The sequence below is a fragment of the Nipponia nippon genome, unplaced genomic scaffold (assembly GCF_047370975.1).
Source record: "Nipponia nippon isolate SJK-2023a ecotype South Korea unplaced genomic scaffold, ASM4737097v1 scaffold_2, whole genome shotgun sequence".
Lineage (NCBI taxonomy): Eukaryota > Metazoa > Chordata > Aves > Pelecaniformes > Threskiornithidae > Nipponia > Nipponia nippon.
Window position 1 is genome coordinate 111,443,849 of NW_028262336.1, and position 26,117 is coordinate 111,469,965.

General features: G+C 40.5%; 1 protein-coding gene across 1 annotated transcript in view; it reads left to right on the plus strand.

Moving 5' to 3' along the window:
* The window catches only part of MICU2 (mitochondrial calcium uptake 2), a 158,371-nt gene that overhangs the window by 91,009 nt on the left and 41,245 nt on the right, over nucleotides 1-26,117 (plus strand). The window contains exons 3-4 of the mRNA XM_087756865.1: nucleotides 22,001-22,032; nucleotides 22,141-22,216. Of these exons, the coding sequence (XP_087612991.1) occupies nucleotides 22,001-22,032; nucleotides 22,141-22,216 (108 nt within the window). The remainder of the gene's footprint in view (nucleotides 1-22,000; nucleotides 22,033-22,140; nucleotides 22,217-26,117) is intronic.

Below are 26,117 nucleotides of genomic sequence, written 5' to 3' on the forward strand. Positions count from 1 at the left end.
GTGCTAGATGAAGGAAGGTAAAGCAAAGCAAAGGCGAAGAAGCAGCATGATGGTTTAAGGTCATTATATGAATCTCTTCTGAGTTTTAGAAAAATGAGACAAAATCAGCCATTTCTAGCCAAAGCTTCGTAGTCATCGTTTATTCATTTCTTAAAGTGGGGTTCTGAGTGAAGGGAAGTAATGTTCCTATTGAGGAATTTGCACACATAAGCCAAGATAAGCAGATTGCTGAAAATTTCTGCTTCTGTAACCAAACCAAATCAGCATTAGGAAATCCTACCACAGCCCTAAGAAAGTCCTTAAAGTAACATATTGTACACATTCGACCTTTTACTTTTCCTTAAGTGTCCAAATACAACAATAAAATTGATGTTCTGGATAAAATACTAGATTGTTTTGGATAAAATGTTGTATCTCAGCCAATTGTTGGTAAATAGATGAGCTAAATAAGGTGGGTTTTTTTCTTCTTTTCTCCTCGGCAATAGTGTGTTAACATTGATAACTTAGTTACATAGGCTGTTTGATGCAACACCGATGATTTTCATGGGATTGGTTTATCTAAAAATTAATTTGAAGGGCAACAGTTATTTATCTAGAAACAGTAGAAATACTGCAGAAATTCCTGTCATCTTGATAATGTGTATTTATGTCTGGACATAAGCTTCCTGGTGAAATCAAAATAAAGACTAATGCAATTTCATAGAAGTTGCATCATGAGGTACTACGTAACAGAATCAGAGATGGGATTGTTGAGGGGAAATAGGGTCTTCCACCCCACAGCAATCAAATCTGGTCTGTTGGCCAGGCTGCTTTTTTGGTGTATTAACCACTGGCCGCTGCACTGACTTATTTGTTTGCTCTCATTTTTCAGAAAAACTTGTTAGGTTGAGAGTCTGAAAAATAGATGCCAGAGGTGCTGCGATTAGAGTAGAGGTGTCAGGTGAGAGCTGGCTTCCCGCGCTGTAGCCCCTGCAGCTGCAGCAGCAAGGAATTGTGCACGGTCGGATGGGGCGGCAGGAGGAAGGGCTGAGCGGTGGTGTTCGGAGGAAGGGGAACCATGGAGCAAAATCACTTAAGAAGCAGCAGGTTTTAGCATATCATTGCACAGGGAGAAGGTGTCCTTTATATTCCCCTGTTCCATTTCTATGCCTTGAACCATGTTACGAGACAGTGCTGAAGGTACCTGGGATACATTCCTTGTAAGGTCAAATAGGAAAATATATTTTTGATCCTTAAAATTATACTGACATTGTATTAAATACATTTGTATTTTTGTCATTATGTCTGCATGAGATGACAGTAAGGTTATAATAAGCTCATGGCTCTGTTGTGAATAATTCTTATTTTTCCCTTTGTGGCACTGCTGACTAGCTGGAGAATGACGCAGAATCAGAGTTCTTATCTCAATTGACTGCAGCACTTAATGATTAGGTAAAACCTTTGGCAAGATGTTATGTTTTGAAAATACATTACTAGCTATTTAGCTTTCTGAAAATCAACTGTTGATGATATATTGCAACTTCTCAATGAATGAAAGCAATTTTTTGAAACTCAGCACAAAAATAGTACCAATAATAAAACTGGTCAGGCTTCAGCAGAGTGGTGAGCAAGAGGCAAGTGGTCTCAACACGCATCTTGAAGGATTTTGTTATTTAAAGTGTGAAAGTTATTGGTTATTTAATGGCATCTGAATGGAAAACAGATTCCTTGAAATGAATGAAAATATATTGTGTGCATACAGAATACTTGTAGTACAAGTAATGGAAAGATCTGGTTATTAATAACAGGAGTCTGCTTGTTGTATAAACATCGGCTGCCTTAGAATTTCAGAAGTCTTGCAACAGTTTCTGCTTTAGTCAAGTGTTTCAGTTTTGTGACATGCTACTGTGATATTTAAAATACTTAACAGAGAAGTCACTTTTCTTTTTTTTATACATATGAGCAAATTTCAAGAACTCGTACAATCATTCTTGGTCTCTGAATATTTTTCCTATTTGTAAAGGGTTTTTATTTTTGTAGAACACCACACACTATTTCAACTACATTTGTAACATACTGTCGGCATACCACAGAAAATATCTCTGGAATTTTTTCTTCCACGGGTTCTGAATACTTTTTGACAGACTACTTCAGTATTATTTTTTAAATAAATTCAGTGGAACTTAATCAGTTCTGAAACATCCTGCTTAACTGACAATTAAGTCTTAACAGATGTAGCGTGAAAATCAGACTCAATGAATTTTTATCACTCTTAAATGTATTTTAATTTCTTGCAACATATGTCCTTAACACAGACAGGTATTGGTTTGTACCTAAGAAGTACAATCTGTTTTTAAAATTCCTTGGGTTGCATTCAGATATTTAGAACTGATGGGGATCTGGCGGACCCTTGGTGGAGGATAGCAGGTGCCAGGAGTGCAGGTCAGGCTCCTGCCAAAATCTAGCATGCATTCTAGCCTCACATTTTCTGTTGCTTGTAGCTCTTTCAGTGTTGATGGTTCTGTGCTTTTCCTTAGGCCAACGCTGAATTTTTATTATATTAAGTCATATGATTTGTCCTTTTTTGCGTAATCTTGATATAGACTGATTTTTTTTCCCCTGCATGTTCTCATAAGAAAGGTTACATTATGGTGTTTTTTTAAATATCTAAGGTAGAACCAGCGAGTATCAATCACTTTCCTTCTAGGCAATAATAGCAGCGTAGGTGTGCAGCCTGCTTTGGTAGATGAGAGGAGCTGTCCTTACTTGCCAAACGGCTGGGATCTCCAGGGAGACCTTTGAGAAGTTCCACTGTTCCCTGTTTGGAAAACACTGGCATTGATTTCCTAAGGGAGAAACTTATCCGGGTTATGCTCTCTTTTTTTACTCCCCAGCCCTGCACCTGCAGTGGGTTATAGCACAGATTGCGTTCAGTAGCCTTTCTCATCTGCTGTGAAACAAAAGCAAACACCGAGCTCAAAGACTTTTTTCCATGTGTAAAACATACAGGTTTCTCTTGTTAGAGCCACCTGCTTACATGGCAGTGCTCTCTCTTGGGCTTACCAGCTTCGTTACTGCAGAAGAGAATACAGCCAACAGCCAACTTGTAGTAATCTAATCCATCTTCTAGCATTGTCCAGTCCATCAGAGAGCTCTGATCCTCACACCACCATCCATAATGCTGGTGAGCACCTGGTCATTCTGCTGGCTACATCTTTAGTTAAATATCTTTCTTCTCAGGCATGGAAAAGACTTGTGCACCAAAAAGCATAAGGATTTTTCAGCCATAGCTAACAAAAGATACACTGTTTTCCAACAAATCCTGCCTTGCTTCCTACCAGATGGAAGGTAGTTCAGCATCATTACTAGGTCCAAATGCATCCTAATTGGCCATTCTTGGTTTTTCTAGTTAGCTTATCACTATACAGAAAATGCCAGTATCCTGGGACTTTGTTCACCAAGAGCTGCAATCCTACCTGGCTTAATAAAAATTTTAAAATGGGCTCCTTGTATGGAATTTGAATATAAAACATGGCCAAGCCAGCTGCCGTTTGACTTCATCCAGACTATTTCCATTGTCTGTCAGAAAAGCTGACATTTGAAGCCTTCAGTATGACACAGGTCATTTTCCCAAGTGCTAGCTTTCTTCTCAAGCCTTGAATTCATGTCCTTTGCACCAATACCTCTGGTACTGCTGGAACCACTGGGACAGTGGAGTCTTGCTGCTGCACTGGTATTGGCAAGCTCCAGGTCAGTCACGCATCCCACCGGAGAAACTGCCAGTTCTAGAAAACAGACGACTTCTGTCTTTTTTTTGTTCCTCTCCAAATGTTTTTGGTTTTGTTTTTTGTTTTGCCTGGGGAAGAGTGAGATGTGTTTGTTCTTACCTGTGGACCGGATCCAAACAGTTGTGAGCCTGGCAGAGCAGATTCTTATAATAGAGAATACTAAAATTAGTCATTTTGTCTCATGTGGATGGACATCTGCTTTTCCATTGGGACTGTATTTATTTACTGTGTCTGACAACTTCTAAACAGTCACCCACATCCTGACATAGCAATTATTTCTTCTCTGGGGATTTTTTTAGTGATAGGGAATGTGAGAGCTCACTTCTCTTTTGCTCTCCTTTTCTTGGGAGAAAATATAAAACCTAATGTTCAAAAATTTCATCTGCTTCTTTGGCTTTGTTCGAATTGGCAAAAGAGAGCAACTATTTAGCAGAAAAGAGCAACGATTTTTGTGATGTGTATGGTGGTAAAGGCAGTCTCTGCTGTTGAAAAAGTAAGAGGGGCTTTTAAACCAGTATGGTCAATTTAGAAGTACAGTGGGCAACATAAAATGACTTCACTCTTTCACTAAAAGAAAGCCATCTATTGTTTGCTTTTCATTTGCACTCACTTTGAGAATTGTAAAAAGCCTGCTTAAAATTCGATGCAAATTTTAATGCATTCTCTTTCCTCTGCAGCTAAAATAAATACTCATTTCAGGAGGACAGTCCTTATTCTTTATGTCCAGTACTGCTGTAAGGAGGACAAAGGATGTCTGCTTAGCTGTACCATTGTAAGAACAATTGTATTTATTGCCACAGCTCACCTAAGTTAACGCGTAATACCTTGTAATGTGTTTTTAAGGATTTGTATCCTCTGTTAGGGTGATACATAATGGCACTTGGTTTTAGCATTTCATGGCCAAGTATGTCAAAATTTATCTCATATATACTAAAAGTCAGCTCCTGTTTTAGCAGTTTAAAAACTTAAAATATAGACCTTTTATAAATTTTTCATGCTCAATTTAAAATCATTTGTAACCACTGCTTATATTGGAAGATGGTGAAACAGCATCTCCTGTGTTGCTTGAAAACTCTTCTGATATCCAACGTAAAATTAATCACTAGTCTGTTTAAACCTGCTTGCTCTTGTCCAACATTTCCCATTACCTAAAATAGGTTGTTTTTTTTTCTTTTCAATCTTAATCCCATGATGCATTATAGATAATTATATTGCCACTCAGCACTGGTCTTGTTGGGTTAAGCAAACCCAAGCTTATTTTTATCTCCTCTGGCTGGGTGAGGCCATGCCTTCCACAGCTTCATGTAGGTAGCTTTATTCCATGCTTCTCTGAATTTGATTTCTTTTTATAAAGCCAGCTTCATTCCCTGGCTCACAGCACAATCTGCTAGCAATCATTATGGCCTAAGGGATGGAACAAGGATTGAAGTCAGGAACTTTTAAAATTAATACTGTTGCTGAAACATCTGAATTGTCAAACTGCAGCTTCAGTCAAGGAGAAAAGTGGTACAAAGCAATGCTCACTAGAGCAAAACACTTAAACTCGTTTAGCCTGTGCTTTACTCACAGTTGCTACATGCAGAACAGCTTCCAGCACCGTGAGTGCTTTGGTCCTCATTTGTAGCTCCACGTGTCTGCTAGGCTGAGGGTAGTACAGTAGAGCAAATTATCTTCTGTGTTCTTAGGTGAAGAAAGTTTTCATGTACTCACGGAATCGTGATTAAGACAAAAAAGGAGAGATCTGGCAAAGAACATCCTTTTGGGAGGTTAAGGGCTTGATGCCCCCAGGTAATGTACACCTTTGCACAGGAACAGGAAAATTTTTTCATTTTTTCAGTCCAAGGTTGCTCTTGGAGGAGCAATTAGTTTTGTCAGAGAAGCTGAGTATGGCAGGAAGGAGACCATGCAAGGATAATTAGAGGCAGCAGTCACAGAAGCCCAGTATACCGAAGGCTGATACAAGTTAAATGAGAAGATGTTAGTGGAAATTTTGATATAAAGTGTATTAATGCTTTTAGATTTGTGTCCTCCGTTATCTTGACTGAACAAATATTTCCACTTCTGTTGTGACAGACTGTCGTGGTTTAACCCCAGCCAGCAACTAAGCACCACATGGCCGCTCGCTCACTCCCCCCCGGTGGGATGGGGGAGAGAATTGGAAGAGTAAAAGTGAGAAAACTTATGGGTTGAGATAAGAACAGTTTAATGGGTAAAGCAAGAGCCCGCACGCACAAGCAAAGCAAAGCAAGGAATTCATTCACTGCTTCCCATGGGCAGGCAGGTGTTCAGCCATCCTCAGGAAAGCAGGGCTCCATCACGCGTAACGGTTACTTGGGAAGACAGACGCCATCACACCCAATGTCCCCCCCTTCCTTCTTCTTCCCACAGCTTATATACTGAGCATGACGTCATATGGTATGGAATAGTCCTTTGGCCAGTCTGGGTCAGCTGTCCTGGCTGGGTCCCCTCCCAGCTTCTTATGCACCTGGCAGAGCACAAGAAGCTGAAAAGTCCCTGACCAGTGTAAACTCTGCTCAGCAAGAACCAAAACATCAGTGTGTTATCAACATTATTCTCATCCTAAATCCAAAACACAGACCTCTACCAGCTACTAAGAAGAAAACTAACTCTATCCCAGCTGAAACCAGGACACGGACTTAATACAGTGTTTTCTCTGGTGCTTAATAAGATCAGAATTCTTTAGAAAATCTGAATATAAAATTAAAGCTATTTAATGGTTTCAGTGTAAAGCCAAATGTCTTTTTGAGGTTTGCTTCATCAGATGATTTGAATTCAGGGGAGGGAGCTTTTTTCACTGGGGAAATAAGACAATTCTAGAAAACAATAACTTCTTTTTTTTGAAAGAGACTATTGATCTTTGTCTAGATTTTTTTTTTTCTTTCTGCCAAACTTTTTTCTTTAGAATGGGTGGAGTTTGAAGTCACAGGGTCAAGAGATGGCTTATATTTGCTTCTCTTATTCAGTCTCCAAAGTTCACCCCTTAGAGCAGAGGAGGTGTTCCAGTTGGTGCACAAGACTTTTTTTTCTACTAGTAGGGAAGGCTGGTGGACATTGTGTCAGTAATTTATTATTAAATGTACTATTGGCAGCATTTATTTTTTTCTAACTTGCAAATTAACCAGACTGTTTTAGCCACTGTAATAAGGCACGATTAACATCTGTTTTTAAGCTCTTCTATGATTTCTTATTACTTTAGTTCTCTCTGATCTTTTAGGGGAGTTCTCAGACTTTTCATGATTCTGCTTCTCTTTCCGTTACCACCTTATCTCCTGAATAAAGACAACGTTTCAAATTAGGTTTATGTAACTAACTTCATTCTGATACTCTCAGAAACTAGCCAAAACTAGATTGCTCCAGTAGTCTTTTTGTGTGGCAAAAATAGGATAAACCTTTCTTAGCTTAAAATACAGGAACATTCTGTTATCACTTACATACCCTTGGAGCCCCTGCTGTAGGAAAACTTCCCAAACATCTGTTAATTGCTGTGTGACAGATGTTAATGATGTATAAACAAGTCAGACTCAGCAGGGGCTGATACTGGTTTGCTCAGAGCTTCTGTATTTGCTAATAACAGAATGAGCTAATCTTAGAAGTAGAAAGAAACTCCTGGCTAATTTAAAGGTAAAAGCGAGAATGACGTAGACTGTCAACTGAAGGAAAGCAAGTCAGCCACTGAAAGGAACTCTGATTAAGCATGAGAAGGAAGGAAGGAAGGAAGAAAGAAAGAAAAGCTAGAGATTGCAATAATGCCTGAACCTGGGGAGTTATGGAAATAATGAAGTAGGGCTGTGCAGGATCAGTAAAATGCCCAAAGCAGTGGTCATTAGAATGTCGTTATCTTCTCACGGTGGCAATTGGAAAAAGTACTGTCATCACTGGGGTCATCTGCATTAAAATGGCCTTCCTAAAATTTTCATGTAAGGTTGCACTTCAGAGCCTTATAAAGGCAAAAGGTTCCTCTGGAAATTCTGACATGACAGGATCAGCTTAATTCAGCTCTGAATAGCAATTCCCTTTATCACTAGTCATCCTTGTAATCTCCAGGAATCTAAAATATCTGAAGTTAAGTGCTGCAGTACTGCACCTATGCCAAAAGCCTCTTCCCCTAAAATAGCACTTTTATTCTTCTTTTTTTTTTCCCTTATGCTGATTCACTAATCACTAATGGGAATTAGTTGCAATTATTACAATTCTGCTGAAAAAGTAAGTGATGCATTAGGTTCTATTAGAATAGACATCCGGTAATTCAGTTCATCCTTTTAATAAAACTAATTGCAAAATGGATGTGTTTCTTTGGTGAGTGTTTATTCACCCTTTTCTTTCAATGGATGATGGCCGGAGAGCTTGGGAGGATGAAGAACAGATGGATAATATCACCAATTGCAAAAATACAAGTATCTTGAGTAAAACCATAGAATACTAGCGAGTGGATCCAAAACAATCCTGTGAACTTTCTTTTGTTTAGATTTGTCCTATGTTTTAGAAGTTCTACTTACCCACATTCAACACAGGTGGTAATTAATTTACTAAAGCATTTCCAAATTTCTAGTACAGAGGGTGATTTCATCCCTTTTTGTCCTCTTATACAAATGTATTTGTTGTTTCTTCAAGAAAAGTCTGCTGCAAAGCAGAGGTGAATAGGAGCTAGAGCTGTAACTAGCCCAGGTCACGCCATACAGTAACTGAACACCATCTAGTGGGTGTTCACTTAATCCTGTCATTCCTAAGCGGAATTTATATTGGTTATAATTTACAAATTAACTGTTCTGTAAACTCAATAGCAATGCCTTCAGACATCTAGTCACTGTAAATTGCATGTTCATGAATGGGGCTTCTGTTCTGGAAGATAAGCATAATAAGGTTCTGAATTTTTTTGGTGTTTACTGTGCTTTGGACAGAAGACAAAATGTCCCAGGCCTTGAGCTTAAACACAGAGCTCTCATTAATGAAATTACCAACATAGAATTATTTCCTTTCAATAAAATGCTGAAATTTGCTGTTAAATCCAGTACTTAGTGCTCTCATGTCTTGACAAATAAGGCAAAAATGCTGTCTCTTCCTTCATAGGTCATCGGTGAGAAATGAAGTCAGCATAGTCTTCAACTGCATGAGAATGTTGTTGCCTTTGATATAAGAAAGGGGGAAAAATCCTAAAACTCCGTGTGGAACCTAACAACTGCTGCTTGTATTTCGTGTTGGTGTAGATTACAAAAACACCTAAACTGATACTTTCCTATTTTGAAGTTGGTCAGGTGACTGTATTAAATTAGAGAGATGTCTTATGTTCATAACCCTTCTAGAAACAAATGTCTGCAAGCATATTCAAAACCCAATGGGACGTGGTCTTGGGCAACCTGCTCTGACTGACCCAGCTTTGAGCTTTTTCTAGTTGTCACTGTGAGATCATAAAATCAGAGAATCATTAAGGTTGGAAAAGACCCTTAAGATCATCAAGTCCAACCGTTAACCTAGCACTGCCAAGTCCACCAATAAACCATGTCCTCAAGCACCATGTCTACCCATCTTTCAAATACCTCCAGGGATGGAGACTCAACCACTTCCCTGGGCAGCCTGGTCCAATGCCTGACTACCCTTCTGATGAAGAAGTTTTTCCTAATATCCAACCTAAACTTCCCCTGGCGCAGCTTGAGACCGTTTCCTCTCATCCTGTCGCTTGTTACTAGGGAGAAGAGACTGACCCCCACCTCGCTACAACCTCCTTTCAGGTAGTTGTAGAGAGCAAGAAGGTCTCCCCTCAGCCTCCTCTTCTCCAGACTAAACACCCCAGCTCCCTCAGCCGCTCCTCATAAGACCTGTTCTCTAGACCCTTCACCAACTTCATTGCCCTTCTCTGGACACGCTCCAGCACCTCGATGTCCTTCTTGTAGTGAGGGGCCCAAAACTGAACACAGCATTCGAGGTGCGGCCTCAGCAGTGCTGAGTACAGGGGCACTCTCACCTCCCTGGTCCTGCTGGCCACACTATTCCTGATGCAAGCCAGGATGCCATTGGCCCTCTTGGCCACCTGGGCACACTGCTGGCTCGTGTTCAGGCGGCTGTCAGCCAACACCCCCAGGTCCCTTTCTGCCAGGCAGCTCTCCAGCCACTCTTTCCCAAGCCTGTAGCGTTGCATGGGGTTGTTGTGACCCAAGTGCAGGACCTGGCACTAAGCCTTGTTGAATCTTATACAGTTGGCCTTCGCCCATCGATCCAGCCTGTCCATGTCCCTCTGTAGGGCCTTCCTACCCTCCAGCAGATTGACACTTCCACCCAATTTGGTGTCATCTGCAAAATTACTGAGGGTGCACTCGATCCCCTCATCCAGATGATCAATGAAGATGTTGAACAGGACCGGCCCCAGTACTGAGCCCTGGGGAACACCACTCGTGACCAGCCACCAACTGGATTTGACTCTGTTAACCACCACTCTCTGGGCTCAGCCATGCAGCCAGTTTTTAACCCAGCGCAGAGTGCACTTATCCAAGCCATGAGCAGCCAACTTCTCCAGGAGAATGCTGTGGGAGACAGTATCAAAGGCCTTACTAAAGTCCAGGTAGACAACATGCACAGCCTTCCCCTCATCCACTAAGCGGGTCACCTTGTCATAGAAGGAGACCAGGTTAGTGAAGCAGGACCTCCCTTTCATAAACCCATGCTGGCTGGGCCTGATCCCCCAGTTGTCCCACACGTGCCGTGTAATGGCACTCAAGATGATCTGCTCCATGACCTTTCCCGGCACCAAGGTCAGGCTGACAGGTCTGTAGTTCCCCAGATCCTCCTTCCGACCCTTCTTGTAGAGGGGCGTCACATTTGCTAGCTTCCAGTCATCTAGGACCTCCCCGGTTGACCAGGACTGCTGATAAATGATGGAGAGTGGCTTTGCAAGCTCCTCAGCCAGCTCCCTCAGTATCCTCGGGTGAATCCCATCTGGCCCCATGGACTTGTGCACATCCAGGTGGAGGAGCAGGTCAGTGACTGCCACCTCTTCAACAACTGGGACTTCACTCTGCATCCTATCTCCATCTCCCAGCTCAGGGGCCTGAAAACCCCGAGGATGACCAGTCTGACTATTAAAGACTGAGGCAAAGAAGGCATTAAGTACCTCTGCCTTCTCCTCATCCTTCGTGGCAAGATTCTCCCTGGCCCTCCTTTTGTCGCTGATATATTTGTAAAAACATTTTTTGTTGTCTTTAACGGCGGTGGCCAGTTTAAGTTCTAGCTGGGCCTTCGCCTTTCTAATCTCCCTGCATAACCTCACAACATCCTTGTAGTCCTCCTGAGTCACCTGCCCCTTCTTCTAAAGGTGGTAAGCTCTCCTTTTTTTCTTGAGTTCTAGCCAAAGCTCTCTGTTCAGCCAGGCCGATCTTCTCCCCTGCCTGCTCGACTTATGGCACATGGGGACGGCCTGCTCCTGTGCCTTTGAGATTTCCTTCTTGAATAACACCCAGCCTTCCTGGACTCCTTTGCCCTTCAGGACTGCCTCCCAAGGGACTGTTAATCAGGCTCCTAAACAATCCAAAGTCTGCCCTTCTAAAATTCAGGGTAGCCGTTTTGCTGGCCCCCCTCCTTACTTCTCCCAAGAATCAAAAACTCTATCATGTCATGGTCACTGAGCCCAAGATAGCCTCCGATCACCACATCGCCCACCAGGCCTTCTCTGTTTGTAAACAGCAGGTCCAGCAGGGCACCTCCCCTGGTTGGCTCACTTACCAGCTGCGTTAGACAGTTATCTTCCACGCACTCCAGGAACCTCCGAGACTGCTTTCTCTCTGCTGTGTTGTATTTCCAGCAGAGATCTGGTAAGTTGAAGTCTCCCACAAGAGCAAGGGCTAGAGATTGTGAGACTTCAGCCAACCGCTTGTAGAATACTTCGTCTGTTTCCTCATCCTGGTTGAGTGCTCTATAACAGACTCCCACCAGGATATCTGCCTTATTAGCCTTCCCTCTGATCTTTACCCATAAGTACTCAACCTTGTCATTACATTCGTTGAACTCTAGACAATCAAAACACTCTCTGATGTACAAGGCTACCCCACCGCCTCTCCTTCCTTGCGTATCCCTTCTAAAGAGCTTGTAGCTGTCCATTGCAGCACTCCAGCTGTGTAAGTCATCCCACCATGTTTCCGTGATGGAGACTGTGTCATAGTTTTCCTGCTGTTCAATGTCTTCCAGCTCCTCCTGCTTATTGCCCATGCTGCGTGCATTGGTGTAAATGCACTTCAGCTGAGCTGTTGATCTCTTCTCCAACACAGGCATGCCACCCCTAGGCTCATCCCTTATCCGTAGATGATAAGGACATTCTAATTACCATGATGATCTCCAGAGCTCCCTTCCAACTTCTGCTGTTCTGTGAATGAGGCAATTTCCCTTACCTATGGGGGAGCCCAACTTCATTCTCACAAGCTTCTCTGAAACTCCTGAGACCATCTTTCACAGTCACCCAGAAGGTGCTCTTTGTGCTATATTCCCTAGAATTGTTACTACTGGGAAGGAAATAAGAACAATAAGGTGTTGGAAAGGATGTGTGTAGTCTGTGGAGGATGTAGGGCAGCCCTAAAGGAGTCAAATTCTAGACATTTGATGGAAGGACAAGGCAGTAGGAGAATGAAACAGGAGCAACGATTGCCACCATCATTAGGATAGTGCAGTAATAGAAATCAGGCATCCCGCTAATGAGATTTCCAGATTTCACAATAGCAGTGCAGAAGGACATCAGACATCTCTCTTCCTTTTTATTTTTTTTCCCCTTCCAGAGGTCTGACTAGGGGTTGCTGGGATATGATGAACGGAAGTTTCCCAAGCTGATACTTCTAGCAAAATTCCATTGTACTTTTTCAATCAGCTGTCACCTCTGGAAGATTTTTTGCAATATTTCTAAGAACTTTTACTGCATGTTGCTGTAGTGGAAGTAAATTAACCTTTAAAAGAAAAATACTGTTTTAACAAAAAAGAAAGCATTAAGGATGGTGTAAATAATTTTGATATGCGATAGGGTGAAACAGGAAAAAAAGTGAGCTACTATATAAATTGGATCTAAATAGCTTTTTATATTTACAGGACTCTTGAGAATCCACTCAATTTATGTGAAATGTCAGTGCTCCCAGATACTTACCCACTGCAGTAATTTAAATTGGCTTGATGCACTAATATGTCAGCTATTTACTGCTTGGACACAAGTGCTATAAATGCCCTACATCTGAACAGAATTATGGTAAGAGCACTGCATTTTTCATGCTGATACCACGAATAACTTCAATTTTTCAAAATATTTCCAGTTTTGCTTTTTAAATTATATCAAGTTATTAAATTTTATTTTTTTCTGTTCCACTAGGAATAAGCAGTATCAATAGTACACTGGAGTTTGTATTTGGATGAGTAAGTTTAAGAAAAAGCAAACTATTTTATAAAAAAAGCAGTTGAAGTAATGTCACTGTTGTCTTTTGAACCCCAAACTACAGTTTAGCATTAATACTATCTTTCGAATGTGCAAACATGTATTTGTGTGCATGAGCAAAAGTCTGTTGGGAGCAACAGGACAAAGTAGGTGACCCACGTGATCGTTTCTGGCCTCGTTATCTGTAATTCTTGCATGTTGGAGTGTTTGTTACATATCAAAGTGCAATAAATGAACCATACAGTTACTTCATATAACTTGACACAGTTTGATATGATGTGCAGTTCCTGCTTAGGGGGTAAAAGCAAGAAGGTGAAAAAGATAGTCCTCTCTGAAACATGCCTGCTTTTTCCTTATTCCAGGGTTCGTAAGGTAGCTTTGTGCTAGTGATAAATTCCCACACAAAGGATGAATTCTTCACCTGGCACCTCAGTTATGTTTGCCAGCAAGTGAATCCAATTTGTAATCATTAACAGCCTTTAATATTCTTGTCCTTAAGTCTTTAACTGTATTACATTTTTTTACATTTTTAAGATGCATGTGAAAAGTAACAGTTTGTCATTGTACGGAAGATCTTCAGATATATGGAAGAACACAAATTGTAAAGGAAGTGGCTGAATGAGATATGATAGGGATAGTTGCTACAGTGGTGATGGTGGCTTTATATTGAGCACATAAGCTTAAATCAAGTCTTACACAGTGAGGTAAGAATGAATTTCTGGTGCTGTTAAGGTGTTGACCTTTTCCTTCATTTTGATTGTGGGACAATTAATTTGTACACATTTTCGTTCTGAATTTAAATTAATCTCTGCTTACAATTAAGAGGCAATTTGCTCCAGTTGTGCATGCAGTTAGATTTTTAACTGTGTCATTTCATTGTTGTTGTTCTTATCCTACTTTTTTTGTTCTTCTAATTTTTGTTATACTTATCTTCTCTAGCCGTAAAGTAGATTACAGAGCCCTTAGGCCAGGGATCATGACTTCTAACACCGTCGAGCAGAGGAACAGAATTAAACCTCTAGTGCTACAAGGCTATCATAATAGTTTATCTTCATCTGTTGTTAGTACCTTAACCTAGCATGTGCTCCAGCACTATAGTATTTAAAAAACTAGTCTTTCTTAGCAATGGGAGATGGCAACATAAAGCATAACGATGCTACAGAAATCATCTCTTCTTTATTACTGGGTAGGATCAAAGTTCATTAATTTAGTCTTCTTGAAGGCTTAGTCTAGCTTATGCTGTTCTCTTTGCTAGATGAGACTGACTACCATCTCAAGCCTAATACTAGGAATTTTTCTTGAGTTGAGGCTCTGCCTGCCTGCTCTTTGTGGAAGGTCCATGGTTTTGTGCAGATTCAGGAGATGACATCCATCCCAGAAGTCTGAACTGCATCATGTTCTCTGTAGGTTGGCAGGAGTCGTTCTCCACCCTTCTGGTTTCAGAAACACATATTATGGATACAGCTCCTTCCAGGTAATCTTAATTGTCCTTTATAATACTGTATTGCTCCAATTATGCAGCCACTCTGCCTCTTGAACTGTAGTACACTTTGCCCTTGTATCTGATCAAGTTCTTAATAAAACAAAGAATACATGCCCTTAGCACTGCTAACATTGGGCTGATAGATAGGAGGTTGGAAAAAAGAGATTACAAATATAACAAACACAAAAAGCGGTCATGGTGTGAGTTACCTGGTTGCATGCAGAACGATTTACCTACTCAATTTAGATACATAAAAGCTGAATGTCAGGTCAGACCGAGTGATTGTAGCATCTCTTTAAAGTTAATGGAAGGAAACAGGTAAGTCCAGGGCCTGTATTAGACACCTATCTCAACCTGGAATAAATTGCGCTTTTCTGGTGTCTGTTTCTCTCTCTTGACTATAAGGGGAGCCTGGGGTCATTAGTCAGGATGATGTTTGTAGACAGAGATAGTATCTTTTATTAGATCAGTTGCTATAAGTTGGAAAAATTAGACAAGCTTTTGGGCATATGAGCTCTTCTTCAGATCTGAAATAGGAGCAGCAGATTTCAGAGTTAATTATAAACCCTTTTCTACGTATGTCCTTACACCATCATAGTTTCAGCAAAGCACCATAGAGATCACTAACTCAGATTTAGGCATCTAATTTTTAGATATCTAAATGAAGCCAGAGGAGCAAAGCATGAGGTGCTTATTTGGAAGTTTGAGGACTTGCATTTCACATGACACATTTTTCCTCTGGATGCTCCCTCCAGTCCTGAGCTCTGAACCAGCCCAGAGGGCTGGCAGCCTCTCCTGCTGGGGAGATGCTCATCTGCAATTGCACTCTCTGCTGGGCTTCTTGCTGCTTGTGTGTTACACATGAAGTCTGAACTCACATCACATGCTCCTTTTGCAGCCAAGGGCTGCCATTACACACCTGTTAGACTTTTGTGGTGGTTTGGAAGAAATAACTTTCTGTATGCTGTATATCATTGCAAGTCTTGTGGTAAGCTTGGAAGTTTGAACCTATTCTCAGCTTTTCCTATCTTCAGTTTGTATATGTTATTAGAAAGAGAGCAGATCTGGGAGCAAGTCACTTTCCCTGGATAATACCTAAAGAAAAGTTGTTCCCCTGCTCTCCCTACCATCCCCACAGACTCCTGCTACAGTCCCAGTGAGGACTGAGCTGCTTGCATGCTCTGTAGCAAGCACCACAAAATCTGCTTTTACCCTGATGCCTGTGGTTATTTTGGAACTCCTGGCACCGCTGGTAACTCGGTGCCACTGTCTCTTTAACAGTTTTTGAAAAGTGGCTTATCTTAATTTTTCAGTCTGTTTCAATTTCCTAAAAGACTGTGTCATCCTTTGATGTTCTCTCCTTACATCAGCATCCCACCCTTTTTACCCCGGGCTGCCTTACTCACAGAGAAACCTTCCGGTATTGACTGGCTCTGATGCAACTGCTCTTCTGAAATGGAGATTTGCCAGTGCTGGCATCAGCCCAGGACTGTATATTTCTTGTTTCCTCAGAGGAACGATTGCTCTAAATAAAGAAGGACAGATGCAAAGCTTGTTTTGTAAAGCTTATCAGAAGCTCCTATTATTGCAAATTGCCTTTTCCACTGGGCATACTTGGATTTTAATTCAGGTGGTTCAATTCACTAATTTATGTGATTGAAATGACTTTTATCAATTATCTTTCAATGGAGCAATGCACTAGTTCAGTAAAAGCTTTCTAGCTGAAGTGGATTCTTAATTCATTTAAATGGCACGTTCATTTATTATTCAGATATTGGTTTGCCAGGAGCTATCATAGGAATCTGACCGCGTGGTTTGTCATGCTTTCAAAAAGCTTTAATTTTTTTGCGGCCCTTGTTTTATCTCCAATATCACCAATATTTCAAAAGGAGGCCTTAAAGAACTAATTACTGGCTTGAATTTTTGCCTGTTATGTTATTGGTTTCATTAGCAGTAAGTACTTTATAAATGCATAGAAGAGCTTTAAAGAGCTGAGAATGTAAATAAGGTGGGTAAACAAAGGACACCTTGTTGAGATAAGGTAACTTGTCCAGTATCATAGAAAATATCTGAGAGAGAGCTGGGAGTGAAATACAAGCTGTTGGATTTCAATGATCTTCTACTTCAGGGTAATTTAAACAAAAATTTTAACAGGGTCTCCCCAAGGAAATCGACATACACGATTCTTATCTAACACGGCTCGCCAGGGCGCAGGGGCAGGATTCTCAGAGTTCAGCTTGTGTGAAAGCTGGCAGTTGGCTAAAAGGGAGAAATACAAATTTTTGTTCCCACGGCAGGCAAGGCTTGCAGGGTGGGCTCTGCTGTATAGGCCACAGCATCAGCTGCGCACAGTGGGTTTAGTTTTTAAAATGCCCTGATCCTCAGATTACGACTGTGCTGAAATCGCGTCCAGTTTAAAAGGTTCTTTTCACTCATCATTTTGCGGAATCAGAATTTCATTGAATTGTAGCATACCTAATGCTGTTCTCTCCTTAATTTTTCAGGGAAAAAAAATTGGTTTCCTAGTACCCCAGTATGACTTTGAACCTGCCAAGCTTCAGCAAAGATAGCAATGACTGGCATCTAAAATTAAAAAACTGGGAGGACAATTTTTTTTTTTTAATTGTTTATCACTGTGTCTATCTGAAATGGAGCTAAAAGGAGATCCTGGTCAAACCATCTCAGTGACTTTGCTGATAAAAGGGACAGGAGTTTGTTGTCCTCCTAGGAAGAGATAGCTATTTTATACTGTTATCATTTGAAGCTAAGGCTGTGGAGAAAGATTGTTTCAAAAATTAATTTTCATTTCCATGTTAAAAAAATAGAGCAATCTTGCAGACATGTAAAATTATGCTTTCTGGCAGATAGTAGTAACTTCTCTACTTTTGCTTTGGCATTTGATTATTGTTGTTATAAGAGTGACATTAGTTAGTGATTTTGTTCATTCTTTGGCTCTAAACGTCTTTTATCAGATCTAAGCTTTTCCTTAGCTATACAGGTGTAAATGGGTGTTCCTGAGTGCAAGTGGGTACTTGTTTAATTCAGCCCTTTCCTAATGTTAATCCTAACATTGATGTCGAGTCCATTCTACATCTTAGTGTAAAAAACTGATAGATGATGGAAACACTTCTATTGTAAGAAATGTATGTGACAAAATACCCAGGTTTGCCGAGGGCAAATTAAAGCTGACGTAGCTGCTCTTGGCAGTGTTTTCTTAATTACAGTTGTCAGCCAACTTTCTTGGCTAACGGCACAGAATTTGTCTGCTTCTAAGTAGACTCTCTATTCATTCAACTTTAAAAGCTAAAATGGCTTTTTGTCCGTGAAAGGTGTGTCTGTACCTCGCTGTTGTTTCATGGATCCGCTATAGATGGTGAAAATTAGATGATAGCATCTGTAAAATATGTAAAGACCCTTGAAAATACTTGTTGTCCTTTAAGCCAGAATTCCATCACAGTCTTGGCAGGTCTGTAGGAAAAAAAAAGTTGTTTTTCTTCTCATTCATTCACATTCAAAACAATAAATATTCCAAGTTTCTTTTTCTGATACCAAAGTAAGAGTGTTACTACTACAAACAAGTTTTCTAATATGTCATTAGTTTACCTATTAGTAAGAGTCTATGAAAGTAAAAGAATAAAACTATAGAAAAGTGCATCATACTGATCTTTTACTTATTAGATGAAATAGTTCCTAATAATTATAACCATTGCCTGTATTCCTCAGAGAGAGAATTAGATCCTGATATATTTGTAGTCATGTGTCAGGAATGACAGCACGAAGATTTAATTGATAGAAAGGAAGAGGCTTCTTTTTTTTCAGTGTCTGAACTGGCTAAGAAAACTGTTCATACCTTTGGAGTGCATCTTCTGCAAAGAGGAGTTAACCTTCTTTTCCTAATTATTGTAGACAAGGCCTTAAAGGATGTGGTTCCTCAGAGGGCTGCACATTTGATATGGTAGTGTGCGCTATTAACATAGCTTTCCTTGTTGGTGTTTAAAGGGATCTCATTGTTAGGAAGTGAATAAATGGAGAGAAGAAGCACCAAGAGCTAAATTAGTATACAAGGAATATTTTGAGTACTCAATAAAAGTAGCTAATGTTTCCAAGTGAAAACCGAGATTTGAGTCTTCACAGATGATTTTATATGGTGACAGTACCAATAGAACATAACTGGATTTAATTCTTAGAAAATATTCAAATAATTATCAGAGGGAACTCCTTCTACAGTTTAAATTATTACATTATTATAAGATTGTATTCTAATATTTTACACAAATAGCAATGTGAAAAATAACACTAGTCTCCCAAGTGTCTTTTTTTTTTCAAAAAAGTTCCTGGCCTAGCAGTACGCGCGCTTGCTGACATCTGTATGCAATTTTCATTTGACTAGGTTATTAAATCTTTTGATTTTGAAGCCCATTTGAGAAGAGCACCATTAAAGGCTCCACATTTATTACTCTTATTTACTACTTAGAAAAGTAGAAACGCCTTTGAATGTCTTAGAAATGTCTTAGAAATGTCTGTCCCTTTCCTCACTGCCTTTTTTTCTCTTTTGTTGTAGCAGCAGCCCCTTGTGCAGTCAGCCGTGGTAGGGACTGACTCTCACCCACCTCGTTCTGCCCCTCACCACATCCTGGGGTGATGCGACTGTCCTCCTCCTCTTCCGCCCCGCAGCAAAGGCTTCCTCTCCTCCGCTAGTCCTTTCACCCATGCCAAGATTCCCCACTCAAGGGTAGCATGAGCACCTCTGTGTTGTTGTTGTTACTGCCTTTTCATCTCTGACACAGGTCAGTTAGCATGTCAGCATCTTAAACGTCCTCTGGAGGGTGGCCATAGCTGAATGCGAGAGGGCAGATGTTGATGGCTGCTGCAGCTATTTGCATGAGCTCTAGGCAGCTGCAGTTGTGACTGCAGGCTGGTGAAAAGAGGGTTCACATGTCTGCAACAGATTTTCCTTCCCTTTCTTAATTTTTATCACGCTAGGGTAATTTTCATTGAGGATATGTTCCCAAAAACCGGGTAACTGAAGTGTTTCAGAGTTACTGTGCTGAATACAATATGAAGAAGAGAAACACAGACCTAACCAAGTGTAGAGCCTCACAAACTTGGCCAGTTAGTGTCTCAGCTGTAGCTCCCAGTGCTTTCTCCTTACCTTGCATCAATTATTCATGCCTTTGCAGTTCCAGCTCGCAGAGTTCAGCTTGTCTCCCTTCATCATCCTCCTACATGCTGGCAAAAGGCTACTGCCCAGTACACTGCTGCGGTAGCAGTTGCTGTGCCAGAGGTGATGCTCTTGGGATCACCAGGAGAAAGGAATGAGTGAAGCCGCTGTTAACCAAATAAGAGTGCATGGCTGACTTCAAAACAGACAAGGAGAGCATTTACAGTGAAAATCACTGCAGGGTGGTTTTCCCTTTTTTCTTTCAGAGACTTTTTTGCAGACCTACAGCCTGACTCATTCCCTCTTGTAAGGCTTCTCGCCATGTGGGTCTCCCAGAGCCGAAAGAGCTGCTGTAGTTTAATTCCACGTTGAAATGCGCTGTACAGAGATGACATTTCAAAGCTGAGATCTGAATCACTTAATTTCCTAAATAGCCATTCATTAAAATGCTCTGCAGCAGTGAACAGTGTTGAACCGTGGTGTTACATCAGCTGCTCAGGACTCAGCCTTGCTGGATATAGGGATTTTTACTTGCTCTCCCAGACTGTTATTAGTCTGACTTCTTTTATCTCAAATGAGGCAAAGCAGAGGATTTCATACTTCCTTTGAGCTAGAAGGTATCTATCTGTGTAGCTTTATATATATATGTGTGTGTGTGTGTGTGTGAATATATGTACACGCACTGCACAAAAATGTATTCATCCACAGTAACAGGTGGTGCTGGCAACACCTGTTGCTGGGGTCACTCAACACTCCAGTATTAAAACCCTAATTTTAGTTGCTTATAACTTTTGTCAAACATTTGGGTTGCAATGTTATGTGCCAGGTGTCTGCCTTAGGCTGATTTGGGGGAGCAGGGTGGGGAGAGGAATTTATCAGCAAAACCATTACTGCCAGTTCAGGGAGCAGAGGCCAGGGCACTGGTTTGCCTGTGCTGAAAAATGAACTGTTGCTGGTTGAGGTGTTCCGGCAGCTTCCCTCATCCGAAGCCAAAAGTTGCCAGTGGAGACCCCTTGCAGCTGGGCACATCTTTTGCCAGCATTACAGAAATTCGCTGGTTTACTGAGAATGCCTCTGTCTGGCTAAATCATGGGCCTGTGAAAATGCTTGGTAGAAGTTTGTTGACAGCTGCCCACCAGGCTGCCTCCATCCTGTCCGTTTCCAAACAGCCATGCTGTGCTGGTGACCCTTTGGATGCAAGATGCCCATGAAGCAGTAGAGTAAGCCTTGGAGTCTGAGCATGGAACAAAGCAGGCTGCTGCGCACAAGGACACCGGTCCTCAGAGCAAATGCAAGCATCTTGGCTTGTCCTTACACAGCGTGAATAAATAGGAGGGAATGGCTGGCTGGAATCCAGAGGAACTGGTGATGAAGGAAGGGAGTGATCGGCTGAGAGTGGCAGCAAGAGTGAAGGACACAGGGTTTTAAGAACTGTATGAGGAGAAATGCTGAGGAGACAGACTGGTGTGGTAGGGCAGATAGACTGAGAAAGGACGGAGTAGAGCTCCTGCCTGTCCATGACTGCAGGATTTCCATGGTCCTTGCCTACCCAGCTGAAACGTTCCACTGATAATACATCGCAGCTCCTCAGATGGGTGATTTACACAGGAATACAACCTATACTGCTGCCAGTGGCTCCCCTATTTGAGTGTACACACTTGAACCTACTAATAAACACTTAGGACTTTGCACAGTTTCATCTGATGCTGTTTCAGGAGTTGTTCAGTTTATTTCTGCTTAATAGAAACATCAACGTTTTCATTCTTTTTTCTCTTTTTTAGTATTTCTTAGCTTTTGCATACTCAACCAGCACTTGAAGGATTATTATGTGTGCATGCAAATCCCTTTGTAAATACTACAGTTGTTTCTTACTGTATAATCTTGCTTTGGAATCTGTACTACATTTGCAGCTCACACTATGCAAAATCACACTAGTAAGTCAGTCATAGATACCAAAGTGGTCTGTGGTTGCAAGAACATTTGAACAGACTGCTCATATTATTTTTAAATGTTGTCCTTTCTTGATCATTGTGGGAATTAGAAACAAACTGTTGCAAAATACTCTGTTTCATATTACTTAGCATTTTCCCATAAAAATGTGAAGAAATGCCTCAGAACCTGATCAAAATTTAAAGTCAGTTTGTTATTGAATGATAATGATTTTTTTGTTATAGGTAAAGCCTCAGCCAAGAAACTGACAAAAAAGGTAAGCAAAATGTTCCTTTCCTTCTTCAAAAGAACTTGTGTTCTTTCTGTCGCTCAACCAATAGACTTCTCTTTCAAAACTTGTATTTTCTTGTTTATGTCTTTAAAGGAGGTAGATGCTGCACTCCTGTGTGTTGCCAAAGCTAAACCAGGACCGACCTTTTTTAGAGAGCTTGGTGATAAAGGTAATGAGCACTTCTGATACTGAAAAATACATCTTGCTTTTTATCTCATTATATGGTATGAATTGAGTGCATTTTTAAAGAAGATTTCATGGATTTGACTTCATCCCCATCTAGCCAGTAGCTGCCTCCTTGGCAAATCTCTCGGTTATGCAAGAGAGAGTAAAGAAGCAGGGCTGGGAATTGAAAGCCTTCTGAGGTGCGGGAGGAGACGTGAAAGAAATCGGAAAGCCTACTTGGAGAAGAGAAAGGGGCTAGAGGGATGACTTCCACACAAAATGGACTTTTAAGACTTGTTGTTAATAAGCTGCTATTTCATTATATAACTTAAATGCGCGGAAACTAAGAATAAAAATAAAATTTGTATCTGCTTATGTAAAGTGACATCCCCGATTCCAAGAGCAGTTGAACTTATTTCTCTCTCCAGGAGGTCGGTGGCCCTTCACAGCACTGATGTGCTTCAGTTTCTTTTCACCCAGCATTTTCACCTTATATCAGGCTACATAAAGAGAAGACTCTGGGATATTGTTTGTATAACAACAGGGAATTAAAGAACACTAAATAAACACCTTGTTAGCATAAACTAATTGAAGGGAGAAAACAAACAAGAGCACGAAGGCAACCAAATAGATGAGTAATTAACCATTTTACCAGTAACAAAGACTGAAATCCCCAAACTAATGAGAAAGACCAACAGCATCTATTCACAAACATTCTGTATCATAGACTCCAGACCAAATCCCTTCTCCTGTGGACGTTTCTGGAAAATAAAGCTGCCTTTGCACTGCTGCAGTTCCTTGGCAGGCGCGAGCCACGCTCTCTCCATGCGCAGCAGATCCCCAGCCACGGCTGGCAGCTTGTGCAGGAGAGCAGCCCTCGATCTCAGCCTGCAGCGTTTCGCCTGCCCTTTGGCCTCATGGCCTCTTCTGCGTGCGGTTCATTTCTTGCATCCTTGTGCAGATGTGGAGGGGTCTTCAGCTGGGTGCCTTGCTTGTCAGTCCACTCCTGCAAGGCTCAGCATACCCCAGCAGCCCTGAAACATCTCTGAACAAGCTGAACAATTTTTTCCTATTATAGGGAAGTCTTGATTTTGTATTGAATAGTCATTCCCTGCCTTTTCAAATTACTAATCATAATGTGCTTTCCCAGGATAGGGTTTAAAGGATTCCCAGTCTTTAATTCTTGGATATTCTTTCTCTATCCCTGCTTTTTTAGAGCCTTTCTTTATCTAGTGGTTGACACTGCAAATCCCCAAAGCACTCTGCCTGGGAAAACCGGGAATCCACCAACAGAAAGTGAAAACATAGCAAATCAGCACAGCCTCCTTTTCCTGCACCTCTCCCAGCTGACTGCTTGGCAGAAAGTGGCTCCGTGATATGCTCAGCCTGGCATCTTTTGCATTCTAGACAAGGCATTGGGACTGTGGGTCCATATACTCTGTCCTTCAAAGGTCAGGTAGGAGTTTGAGATGGTGCAGGAACATTGAGTGCAGTCATCCATATGTCTCTACAATACACAGAGTTTTTACAGTTTTTGGTCATGATGCCTCTTTAGTGACTTACATGCTTTTGCTTTAAAGATACATGATTATTATATTTTTAAAATGTCAATATTTATGTATTAAATACCGCTTTTACAAGTACCAGAATAATAAATCTACACCTGTTCCACTGTTTAGCCGAGATTATTTTAACTACCTTCAAATTGTTATTTAAATATTGAGTAGAAGGGAAAACTGTCATCAGTCCAGTTTGTAAAACATAACGCTAGGGAATTCTGCCTTCTAGTGGGCAGTTTTAAAATTCATGTCATATTTTGTGGGTATACTTATGATTTATTCAGCAATAAGAATATTGTGCTGTCAGCATTTGCTATAAAGTTTGAGGGTAGACATTTCCAGGGAGGGATAGGGAAGGCTTATTTAGTGTTAGAAAATGACAGTATTTTGCCAACACTAACTGCAAATACTTGGCTGCAAGTATGCTGAGTCATTCAACAGTATATGAAGCTTTTATCTTTTAAAATTTGCTTGGACATGAATGAAATTTTCTATGGTTTGGTTTTTTGTTTTTCTTTTTTTTTAATTTGTTGCATTGCATCTTTTAATTTGAGTAACTTTGTAATGAGTACTGTAGAATAAAAATAAAATTACCAAAATATTTAATTTACTTTATAGATAAGGTAAATTGGCCATTCACTACAGGTAGTAAAAGGACAATAAAATTAAAAGAAGAATTTTTATGGAAATGAGGCCACAATTTAAAAAAATCTTATCTCCAATTATTTTAGTATAATCAGTCTGCCAGAAAATGTCAGACAGGCTGTGGATTTGCTTTAAGGCACTGAGACAGATTTTAAAGTACAATCAAGAATTTTTTTTACGTATTTTTATTATATTTACCTTTTTGCCTGTTTCACTGTAGTGACTTTTCAATCAGCTTACGATCAGATGACGATGAAAACAGAGTCTGTGCCTCGCCCCTGCCACTTCTTGCAAGGCTGCTCTTTCCAGCCCTCTGCAATTTGAGGGAATAGAGCCATCGTGCTTCTCCCTTGAGCCAGTAAGCAGGGTGTTGTCTTTAAATTGGTCTTTTCTTTACATCCTACCATCTCTGTATAAATTTTGCAGATTCTTTCTGCGAAATTTTATAAGGTACAATGTTCCTTGTCTACCCCTATAGCTAAAACTCTTCAGGCACTCAGGATTTTGTATCGCAATTATTATGACCTTTTTTTTTTTCTCTGACTTTAACAAACATAATCTGCCATGTTAATATCCTTTCAAATGCTTTGATAAAGATGTTTTTCTTACATAATCCTTTGAGTGTGTCCTGTCTTCTTTTGTATCCCAACACTGGGTTCTCCTTGTTCTGTTTTATCCAGCATAAGCTGCTTGTCTTCACCTTCCAGGTCTCCCCTAGACTATCCCTGTGCAGCACATCTCCAGACAGCTGAGAGGCAGACTCCCATTTCTCCTTGGCCAGGGATGCTGGCCTTCATCATTTGCTGGTTAGATTTTCAGGCAAGGATCTTTGTGCTGATACCATTGCAGTGCACAACTGGGAGGTGTTTTGTATATAGAGTTGAAAAGTTACCTCCTTGTCTGTCTTTATATTCTTTCTTTAAACATTCTTTTGCAGTGACACACACAAAACAAAATTAGGGAGCAGGAATCTTGATCACTGCCCATCACATTATTTGCTTGATTTCTTTTCCTCCCCTATTTGTTTCTATCATTTTTTTAAATTTTATCTTATATTTAGGTGTATAAGCTAAAAAAATGGGGTAGGAGTTCTTTCTCTGTTTGGTTTTCAATTTGTAGAAATCGTGGACTCTTTGTCTAGGAACATGATTCCAAGTTTTACAGCAATGCAAATAATAATTTACGTTCTTGCAATGGCAGTACCCCTAAAACTTGTAAGCAAAACTAAATCTTTGAGATGAAAGTATTTTTTATTTCCACAGTGTATTGTATGACTCTAGTACTGTGCTGATTTACACATGATGCATGCTGGATGATAGGGTGAATAGCCCTATTTTGATGGAGAAGAAAACTGAGATATGGAGAGTGAGTTGGCAACAGGATCAGCATTAGACCTGTCTTTAGCTAAGACTTGTTCTCAGATTTTCAGACTCTTACATTCAGCAATTTAGTATTTCTAAACTCTGGTATTTCAAACTTAAAAGTGTTAAGTCACTGTCTGGGGTCAAATACAAATGCTGTTGGCTCTGCATAGTAATTTATCAGAAGTTAATTGTTTATCACTGAAGCTTAAGTGGATTCCTTATCTATCAATTAACTAAATATAAATTATAAAAAATAGTTTATCTTTGCACAGATAGGCATGTCTGAACTTCATTACTTTAAGCAGCTTCAGCATTATACAATGTTTAGCTCACAAGT